The 11,114-nt window shown below is 31.6% G+C and overlaps 1 protein-coding gene across 1 annotated transcript; it reads right to left on the bottom strand.

The window, feature by feature from the left end:
* Positions 1-227: 227 nt before the first annotated feature.
* On the bottom strand, positions 228-7,991 carry LOC132296072 (jacalin-related lectin 3-like). Its single transcript, XM_059794315.1, has 3 exons — positions 7,865-7,991; positions 4,584-4,726; positions 228-1,032 (listed from the first exon to the last, which is right to left on the bottom strand). The coding sequence occupies exons 1-3, from the start codon at positions 7,989-7,991 to the stop codon at positions 451-453; spliced, it is 852 nt and encodes a 283-aa protein (XP_059650298.1). The 3' UTR covers positions 228-450.
* Positions 7,992-11,114: the final 3,123 nt, after the last annotated feature.

Here is an 11,114-nt window from a genome sequence, read left to right as displayed (position 1 = left end):
AGATCATTTCTGTATATGTATATATATGTGTGCAAGAATGCAATTCAAGAAAAAGTAGAATGAAATTATTCTTTGCTGAGAAATATGGATCCTTAATTAATGACCAGTTACTAATGGAATCAAGAATTAAGCATTTAATGATGTGCATGGGTAGAACTGTAAATGAATTTAGTTCTCCCTTTTATATCTGCAGGGCCGGGCGACGTTTTAATAGTTTAAAAAAGGGTTACAAACAAAATATACAATTTTATGAGAACAAAAAATAAAATGAGATAGGAGGGAGGTGGAGAGTTTGTAATGAGTGAAAGATAAAAAATAGTTCTAACACTTAAAAAAAAAATAATAATAATAATAATAAATAAATAATAAATCATAATGGCATTTTTAGTATATAGTATAATATTAACTTCTTCTTCTTCTTCTTCTTTTATTTTTTATTTTCTTTTTTTTTTAAAAAAGCAAACATATAGGGTCATTATCCACAACTTGGGTGGAATCAATAACTGATCTGGAGTATAAAATTAATTCCCTTACCATGCCGTAAGTTCCATCATCCCATTGTTGTCCACCAATAGTATTGTAAGTTCCATCATTCCACTGTTGTCCACCAATAGTTCCTAATGCATTGTAAGTTCCGTCATCCCACTGTTGTCCACTAGTAGTTTCAAATGAATGGTTAATTCCTTCATCCCACTGCTGTCCACCCGTAGTTCCAAATGCATGATAAGTTCCGACATCCCATTGTTGTCCATCCGTAGTTCCAAATGGACCAACACAAGGTGTTGTAGTTTGGAATGGCTTAATGTATACCCCAATTGAATCCAAACGTTCGCCCACCCTTCCAAAGAATCCGACAATCTTGCCAGCAGTTAATGGGGTCATAAAACAACATCCTTCTTCCTTACCATATGGTCCATATTGTTTTATATTATTGTGTAATGTAAGAGATTTCACAACAACATATGTATTAAGATAGCACCCACAATACCCTGATATTGAAACGAGATATTCGGCAGGATAGTTTAATTTCACCTGTAACATTTCAATGAACAATAATACACTTAGGTGCGACAAACATTGAAAAACCATAAACACTAAAAAATATGAAAGAATAATGTAACGTTCACAATCAAGATCGGCAAAAGGATTTCACTACATGAAAAAAATGGAGATTACAAGTTTTCAAAACCACAATATTTTTTCTCTCTCAAACTATCTATTTCTTCTTTTAGTGTTTTGTCTAGGGGTGGCAATTCGTATTCGTAGATCGTGTTCGTGTCATGTCGATGTAAGGGTATTATACTAAATAGGTAAACCCAAACCCAACCCATTTAATAATTGTGTCAAAAATCTCAACACTAACCCAACCCGTTTATTAAACAATTAAACGTGTTAACCCGTTTAATGACCTGTTTATCAAAATGAGACATTTAATATTTAATCAAATACTAATTAATAGAAAAAATTATCATAATTAACCCAAATATTCAAAATAAAAAGAAAAATCCTAAGGCATAAATAAGGTTTATATTGAAATGACGTAACTATTCATCGTAATTCGGTTTAAACAAGTAACATATTACAAAGGTCATAATCACAATTATAACATGTTGAGTTAAATGGATTATAAACGGGTTACACGAGTTGAATTTCTCAACCCTAACCCAACACGGTTAAGCAAACGAGTTAATCGTGTCGACCCTTTTATAACCCAAACCTGTTTATGCCAAACCCAAACCCTTTTAACCCATGTCGGATTCGTATCGTGTCGTAATTGTCACCCCTAGACTTTTCTCATGCCACCACAATAGAGGCTCGAATCTGGGTCCATGATCCCCAAGATAGAAATGGGTAAAAAAAAGTAAAAAAAATTAGAAGCCCAATAGTTGGATCAAAATTGGGTTGCCACAGGACCCAGTACAAAACAAAATTTGGGTCACAAGTTACAGATTTGTATATTAAGATATGTATATACAGTTTTATGTTTGTTAATGTGGATTGTGGAGTTCTAAGATATGTATAGGTAAATCATTTATATGTAGTGACAGAGTTGAGATTCATTTCAGGGGAGACTTAATGCACTTGATGAAAAAAATATATATATCAACTAGCAAATCAAAAGGCAAACAAAAAAAGTAAAAATGAAATAAAAATCATTGTAAAATAATATGTTAATAAAGAAGTAGTATAAGAAATATAAATACTTTACAAAGTATTGATTTGTAATATTTCTATTTTTTGTTTTTTCACAATGTAATATTTTTATTCGTTATCTATGTTACATTTGGCAACTGTTCTAATTTTTTTTTTTTTTTTCATTGGTTTAATAAGCCTCAATAAATTTAGTGATGCATAATAGTCTCAATATTTGGGGTGGGATATTGAGTGACGGTGCATTAGACAAGATTCAAATAGTATGTCAAACATTCACAAAAAGGTACAGAAAAGAAAATTTGCACAAAATGAGTTCATAAAATTACAGGAATAAATTTAAATAAAAAAAAAAGGTTACAATACATACATCATATATGAGTGCAAAAAGAAGAATCTTAATTAAGAAGAAAAAAAATAAATAAATAAAAAACTTAAGGCAAAAGAAGAAGAAGACGAAGAGATAATAAAATGAGCGAATTTTGAAAAGAAAAAATGTAGGGTCTGATTGACGGAGGAACTATAACTTTTCTACAAAGGAACTAATAAGGAAAATGAAGAATAAAAAAGAAGAAAGAAAAAATTGAGAGATATGTTTAGCAATTTAAAAATTTATAGGCCGGGGACATTGTATAAAATTTATCATAGATGTATATATTGGACGAGGCTAGGACAAGGAGGCAGGTGCCCCGAGCCTACATTGGCTCCATGTCTGTTTATATGATACGATTTGGATCTTGCCTTTAAGATAGCAGATATGCATATATGTTTAATGATTTCGATCTTGTCTTTAAGATAGCACATATCGAACATTTGAGTAGGCTTTAAATTTTCCAAGGTTTCATTTGGTTCGATAAAAATACAAAAAAAAACAAAAGGAAACAAAAATTAAAAAAATAAAAATAAAAAAAAAGTGATTTTTTAACATACATTTGACTAGTAAGAAATTTTTTCTGCCCTGATTATATAAAATAGAATATTAATATAATAAATTTGTGATCAACTGGTCCTTCTATATATACCCCCATTGTTTAGCTAATTGTTGATTCCTTATTTTTAATTTCTAATTGACCTGTAATAAGCTTCATGAATAAAAATGTATACAAGTTGAGAAATTTTATATTTCAATAATTTTGTAAATATATGAATGAATTTGAGTATCATGCTATCAATAACTAAAAAAATAATTTATATATATATATATATATATATATATGTGTGTGTGTGTGTGTGTGTGTGTGTGTGTGTGTGTATATATGATGAGTAATGATCTCTTACTCCCAGTGGAGCAAGAAAATTATTCCGCACTTTCTAAAGTAACCATTAAAAATTTAATATTTTTAATGATCACATTCTAAACCCACCTATATGATTTCATTTCAATACACTATTACTATTTCTAGTTTCTAAATTTAATATTTACTAATACTACTGATTAAAATAATAAAAGGTAAGTACCAAACAGATAGAACTAAAAATAGTAATAGTAGTTTTGTATCATATAGGTGGGTTTGGAATGTGACAATTAGATTACTTTAGAAAGTGCCAAAGAATTTTCTTGCTTTACGGAGAGCAAGAGATCATTATTCTCTCTCTCTCTCTCTATATATATATATATATATATATGATATATGGAATTTGTAAGTTAATACAGACCCAACAAACTACACTACTATTTATTTGATTTCCAAATCTAATGAAAATCAAGTATCAAGTAAATCCATAGGAAAAGGAAGCCCTTGTTGGTGCCTAGTTCTTTCATGCCCAATAATAATAATAATAATAATAAAGAATGAAGTTATTGGGTAAAATAGAAACTTTAAAAAAATAGCTGCTTCTTTCACTTCCACGTTAAAATTTAATTTCGCACGTTTCGTGCAAGAAATGTTTGGCAGGAAAATAGTTAGGCTGCGAGAATTCTGTTCCCCTCAAAATTTTGTTTTTCACGCTAACCAAACTCTTAACAAATTTAATTTAAATTTTTTCTTTTTTTCAGTTCTTTTCTTTTCTAGCTACCTTAGGCTAACCAAACGAACCCTAAAGTTTATGCCATAAGTGAAAGAGGATTTGATAATTGATATAACTTCCGTATTAGATTTGAAACTTGAAATTCTAATGGACTTATTTATTAGAATTTGTGTAAATCGTTTTACACCGAGTTAAATTTTATTTCTTCTCTCTTTTTTCTTTTTTCATAATATGCATGAATAACGTGGTGTAGTCTGTAATAATTTATTTTTCTTTTCTTTTATTATTATTATTATTATTTGAAATGTTATGTTTTTCTTTCACAAAACATGAGAAGCATGACAACTGTAGAATCAAATAAATTTGTGCATGACTGGCGATTTAAAAATCAAATTGCATATATATATATATATATATATATATATATATATATATATATATATATATATATATATATATATTACCCTGTATGATTGTCTGCCGCAAAAACCATGCTTGTTTCCCCATACTGGCCTTCCTCTATCATCATAGACAATTTGGATGGATCCAATTTCCGGTCCGGCCAAGTATATAATTACTTCCCTTACCGTGTTGTAAGTTCCGTCATTCTATTGATTACCAGGTTCACGAGAACCATATGGTCCGAAAGTAACTGTTTGCCCATTCGACATGTAGTCCTGATAAGTTTAGTACTTCAAGTTTGCATGAGAAATCGATTAGAAGAAAAAAAAAAAAAAAAAGAAGGGATATATATATATATATGTGTGTGTGTGTGTAATATGTGTGGAAATCTGCAATTCATAACAAAGTAGAAAGGTATAATTCTTTGCAGAGGAATACGGATCCTTAACTAATGAACGAGTTCCCACTGGAATCGAGAGGGAAGATTTTAAGAATATGCATGGTAGAACTGCAAATGAAATTGTTCTCCCTTTGATATTCAGGCAAAATTTGGGAGACAAAAAGTCGTATCACAACTCTTTTATATTCAGGCAGTTGTGTTATTTTGCTATATTTGAAGGCATTTTTGGTATATAGTAGAATGTTTTTAATAGACGAAAGAAGGTTAGGATGACGACGATGACCACTCAAAAATAGCATTGGTGGAGAAGATGTTTTCTTTTTCTTTTGATAGCTGAATATGAAGAACAATTACTTATTACTCACCTTGCTATAAAATTGCTGCTGATATGTAACTTTTTGAGGATCAATAGAGAAACATAAAACAAAAATAGAATAGAAAAAGGTTGCAGATGTTATAGCTAAAAAGATGAATACTTACACACCAAAAGAGAAGAGACCGGAAAGGCTGTCCGATGACTCAGATATTGAAGTAAATTGTAGGTAGAAATGGAAGAAAGAGCTGTCTAGAACATTAGTTACTAGAGGAGTCTTGAAATAAAACAGAGTGGGCATGGCTATATATAGCAAAATGCAAAGGAATCATAAGCAATTTTCTTTTTCATTTATTTATTTAATATTATTATTTTCTGGTGATAAAATTGAAATTAAAAATTAAGTATTGAAAATTTTAAAAGTAAATTTTTATATGCTGAACTTTTTAAATGGTAATTAAAAAATAAATATTACTTTGATAACTTTTTAAAATGGTCGAGGAAAAGTTCATTTAAACGACGTGTACGGTTAGGTTTGAAAAAAATTGAAATTGAAAATTAAGTACTAAAAATTTTAAAAGTTGATTTACTAAAAAATAAATATTCTTTTTGATATCTTTTTAAATTTTTAGCATTAAACACTCGGTGATAATTAATGTCTTTGTCATTTAAAATAATATTTCATTTTAAGTGGTACTTACCATCATTCAGAATTAAGCAATGAATTGAATTATCAAACAACATTAAAAGGGCGGAGCTAGGAGCGTCCAATATTTTCCAAAATTCTTCTTTATGCCTCCAAATTATTATTATTTTTTAAAATGAACATAATAACTATTCACCCCAAAACTAATATAAAAATTTTATTCGCCTCCCAAAAAAAGCTATTGTCAAAATCTGCGTGGGCCTTGCTTTTATTGGCGATGCTGATAAGATGCCATGCTTGGCTGGTTTCAAATTCAACTTCAGACTTGGGCCACCAAAGGCCCATTTCGAACTTAATTCGTGTATAGCTGTATTTTTGTCTCTTTCTTCATTTTTCTAATCTTCTTTGTTACTTTTTATATCTATTCGGGGTTCTCTCTTATAATATAAAGGATTGGACACTCGGACATATCCGACCGCACTCATGTAACTGTAGATTGACTATAACACGATGTCATCATAATTGATCATTTAATTATGACTAATGGTATATTTAATCACCGAATAAGACCCGAAATTGTCACATCATTTACTCATTCATTATTTGAAAAATTATACCATTTAAAAAAAACTGTTTTACCCTCAAAATATCATCCAAACTCTTCCACGTTTTCTCTTTCTCAAATAAATATCTTTGTGTTCAAAATAGCTCTCTCTCTCTCTCTCTCTCTCTCTATATATATATATATATACCTATCGTCTCATCAATAAGTATGCAATGCCTCTCCATGATCTACAATCTTTAGTTAATCCAATTGGGTCAAGCGATGAATAAGGAAGGTTGTATCATCATCATCGACCCAACATTCAATTTAACAATTCATTAGAAAAATTAATGGTGACCCATCAAATCAGCAAATAAATCATAATTTTTCTTCTCTCTTCTCTCTCCGATTCTGTCTCTCTCTCTCTCTCTCTTTAATTTCGCATCTCTCACATATATGTCCTAATCTCTAACTTCATTAAGGCTTAGTGAAGGAAAATGGCTCTACTCATCTATGTCATGGTGTACTATTGATTTGGGTCTTTTTTGAATAAAGAAGACAATAGAAATGAATAGATAATTTGAAAAGTTTGATGAGTCATTGAGAATGAACAAATTTGAAAGTCTTTTATGAAGAGATGTGAAGTTAAGGGATTGTGGCAATGGAGGGGTGGGGCAACACAAAGATGGTGGCGGTGGAGAGATGGATAGGACAGTGAACAAAAAGATGGTGACGGTGGAGGTGGAGAGGCGGGTAGGACAGTGACAGAGATGGAAGAATTTTGAGAGAAAAATAAGGGTGGGTTTGGATGATTATTTGAGAGAGAAAACGTGGAGGAGGTTGGATGATATTTTGAGGGTAATTAGTCTCTCTTTTTTTCCCCCCTAAATGAAAGATGTTTTATAAATATCAACAAAAATGTACAAAGGGAAAAAGTAAAGACATGCCCTTACTTACAAAACAAACATCAACCTAACATGGGATACAACCCAAACTAAGGAACAAAACAAAGCAAACAAAAACAGAGAGTTACAAAATATCTTGAAGTGTAATCCCCATTACATCAAGAACCTCCCACAAAATACACTTAGCAAGCTCCATACACTTGTCATTATGTAATCTCTCATTCCTTTCCAAGCAAATGAAATATAACACAGCAACAAATAATATCCTTGCCATTTTGTTGCCCTTCCCTTGAAATTTTTGAATAAAAACCATCATAAGATTCTGAACCTCAGTAACTCTTTGTTAGTTCCAATCACAAATATCAGAGATATTAGCCCAAACTTGCCAAGTAAAATTACAACCACAGAACAAATGATCTAACGATTATATATTCTTATAACACAAATTGCATCTAGAAGCAAGTGAGAACCAATCCTTTGCAGAAAAGAATATGTGAGAATAATAATCTGCAGCATTAAAACTGAATGGGTAGGCCATATAGGTCTCCCCCCACTCCAACACAGCCCAGACCAGCAAACTGGTTGATTAATTTCTCTACAAACCTCCCATGCTGACTTGAAGCTGAAATTATTTTTCCATCTAATTTGATCCTCACCCCCATAAATTTTTTGAACATGAGAAACCTGTAATACCTCCTGTGAAGTATTCATCAAAATATCATCATTCCATTATCCATCAAGAATGAACTCATTCAGACAACTCTTCTTATTCCTGCTTAATTGTCTCAGCAACCTATGATTAAACAATTCTCCCAAATATTTTCCTTCAACCCAAGGTAAAGTAGTCTTTTTAAAATGGTAGAATTTTCCATTTAATGAATGAGTGAGTTATATGGTAATTTCGGGTCTTATTCGGTGATTAAATTCGGTTGCCGTATCATTACTCTTTAATTATTATTAATCCCCATCATATAAAATAGTCGAATTAGCTTGATACTCTATTAACTCGTTCTCAGCAATTTTATAGGTAGGTAAATCAACTTTTTTAAAATAGTGCATTGTTATTGGGTGGGTAAACTGATGACGTGGCATGCACGGTGCACCTAATATCTACTTCATCTATGTAGCCTCCATGTCATAACTCATCTATGGTTTTTCACAAGTAAGCTCCCATTTAGGGTTCTATGGCATAGATAAAGTATTGAAGAGTTGTTGGGAAATCATTGCCTCTCCCCCAACAGTCTACTATGTTATCTATATGATTGTTGTGTTGTGCTACTATTTTTATAAAACATGGATATATTTGTAATTTTAATTATTATTAAATGCAATAATGATAATAAGAAACAAACAAATAAAATATGTAAGATATAAATTTGTAATTAGCATATTTCGTCTTCAAAACGAGTCCAATTGAGTTGTAAATTTTCAGTTCGGTTTGCCAAGAAACAAGATCGAAAGCGGAATTGAAGAAGTGATCGTGTTCATACTTCGATACACTCTGGAATGATGAGAACAACGCTTTAGGAAGGTAAGAGAGTGTGTGAGGACACTTTGTTGTTTCAAAATTGGTATTTTAAAAGTTTGGCCAACTTAAACCGGTTCAATTACCCTGAACCGGTTCACGTGTCTAACGTTATTTTCCTTGAAAACTCACTGGCCAACTTGAACCGGTTCAAGTGTCAAAATTATTTTCTTCGAAAGCTCACTAACTTGAAATAGCTCAACCACTCTGAACCGGTTCAAAGTCTTTAGATAGTTTTAGTAACTTTTTCTTGATCTGTTTTGGCTTCCTGTTTTGCATAGACTTTTACTATATTAATTATGCACAAAATTGACTTGTTTTCCAAGTACAATTAGGTTTTCAAAAGTTTATAAAACTATGTTTTCTCAATTAGGATTTCACGGCTTTTTGCATACAAAATTCTGATTTAATTGAGAGCCATCTTTGTGAGATTTTTATTCAGAAAATCAATATAATTTTTATGATTTTATTTTTTAGAGCACACACATAAACACAAGAGTGATTTAGTAGTGTTATTCTCTATTTCATCGGAATTGGAGTATAATTGAAGATTCAAAAATTCCGAAAAGCAAAATCTATTTCTTCAACATCAAATTCAGATTCAAATAAGAAGAATTTCCGATCACACTTTGAAGGGGTCAAGGCGCTTTGAGAAGTGTTGTTGATCTACCAGCAATTCTTCTACAAGGTTTAAGGAGTAAGTCTAAAATCGAGAGTTATTGGACAGGGGAGTCGCAAAACAAGGGGTGTTCAGCAAGTTGGGTCTTGGTAGAGTGAAGGGGTGTGAGCCAGAATCAAAGTTCGATATACTTTGCTTCATATATAGTGGATCTTTTTACGCTTGGGATAGCGCACAAAACCTCGAGGTTTTCCAATTGGTTTCCTCGCTAAAATTCGATGTCACTCAAACTTTACTTGCATTTATTTTTGCTTTGTGGTTTGATTAATTTACTTTTATTTCGGTAAATTTAATTTAAGTAAAAAATGGGTAAAAGAGCAAATTAAACCTATTCACCCCCTCTAGGTTACTAATCCATATTATATAATTTATATTCTAGTACCATTCCACATTATGCAACTCATAAAATACTCTCTCCTTAAGACAATATTTGGCCTTTTAAGTGATGTACTGACTTCTAGATGACAGTCTCCCAAGATATAACCACTGGTTTAAACCCAAAGAAAGTTGGCTAGAACTATGATCAAGACTAGGGCTTGAGAGGATAGATGAGAGAACTTAGATTTGGAATCTGGAAATGAACAAATTGTAATCGAAGAACCCAGGCCTATTTATAGACCAACTGGTTCTTATTTGGTCTTACCTAAATAGGTACTGGGTCAGCCAAACCATCACCAAACACAAATTTCGGTCCAACGGCTAGCCCATACAACCCTTTGGGTTAAACCAAATAACTGTTCTCCAACCTTTATGTTACGTTTGGTAGGCATCAATGGAACGCACATTCCAACAATTCTTCTGTTTAGTATAAAATTTAAAGTCAGAATAACCATTCTCTCTGAATAAAAATTCATTCTAAGGAATGAAAATTCATTCCACAATTAAACCTATAGAATAACCATATCATTCTCAAGTAATTTTTTTTTTCCTTCAAAAAATAAAGTCCAAAAAACTTCCTCATGTTTTGAGTTTAAAAACCACCACCACCATCACTGTCACCACCTTCAACCGCCACCACCACACCGACGTCACCATCACCACCATTGTCACCTCCATCACCCCTTCCACTACCATAACCACCGACTTCCACCACCATCATCCCCATTACCTATTTTTTATATTCCGATGTGGGGCCAATTTTATAAAGAGTGAAGTGCAAAAAAAACTCCTGAAGTATACTTTTCGTAACACTTTTACTACCTATTTAAAAAAGTGTGCAAAAAACACCCTTATTTTTTCACATTGTTCAAAAAACACCCTTCAATCAGAAATTTGACATAAACTAGTGCTATAATGCCCATTTTACCATTTTATTTTTCCAAAAATGCCCACACCATGCTAACTTTATGATGTGAAACTATAGATGTAAAATAGGAAGATGAAATAGAGAAATATTAAGAACACAGTATATACATGGTTCTGCACTAAGGCCTACATCTATGGATCGAAAGCCACTAAAGCTACATTTCTCTTATTCATTTCTTCATAAGTTTACATTGTATTGATACACAATATATAGGAAATAAAGTTGACAAAAAGAATAAATTAAGGAGTAAATCAAGCAGGAAAGAAGGAACACGA

Source organism: Cornus florida, unplaced genomic scaffold (assembly GCF_030987335.1).
Source record: "Cornus florida cultivar Cherokee Brave unplaced genomic scaffold, ASM3098733v1 CherokeeBrave_3.0.0_Hap2_Chr02, whole genome shotgun sequence".
In the NCBI taxonomy this organism is placed as follows: domain Eukaryota; kingdom Viridiplantae; phylum Streptophyta; class Magnoliopsida; order Cornales; family Cornaceae; genus Cornus; species Cornus florida.
The sequence above is the reverse complement of the archived record's forward strand: the minus strand, read 5'-3'. Positions and strand labels throughout refer to the sequence as shown.

Bases quoted from the DNA above. Each gene is read 5' to 3' on its own strand.
- LOC132296072 (XM_059794315.1), bottom strand. From the start codon at position 7,991: ATGGGGGTGAGGATCAAATTAGATGGAAAAATAATTTCAGCTTCAAGT. The intron at 4,727-7,864 runs GCCTACCCATTC...GTAATCAATAGA, and splicing joins AGTGGGGGGAGACCTATATG to ATGACGGAACTTACAACACG. The intron at 1,033-4,583 runs GTAATATATATA...GAAATGTTACAG, and splicing joins GCGGCAGACAATCATACAGG to GTGAAATTAAACTATCCTGC.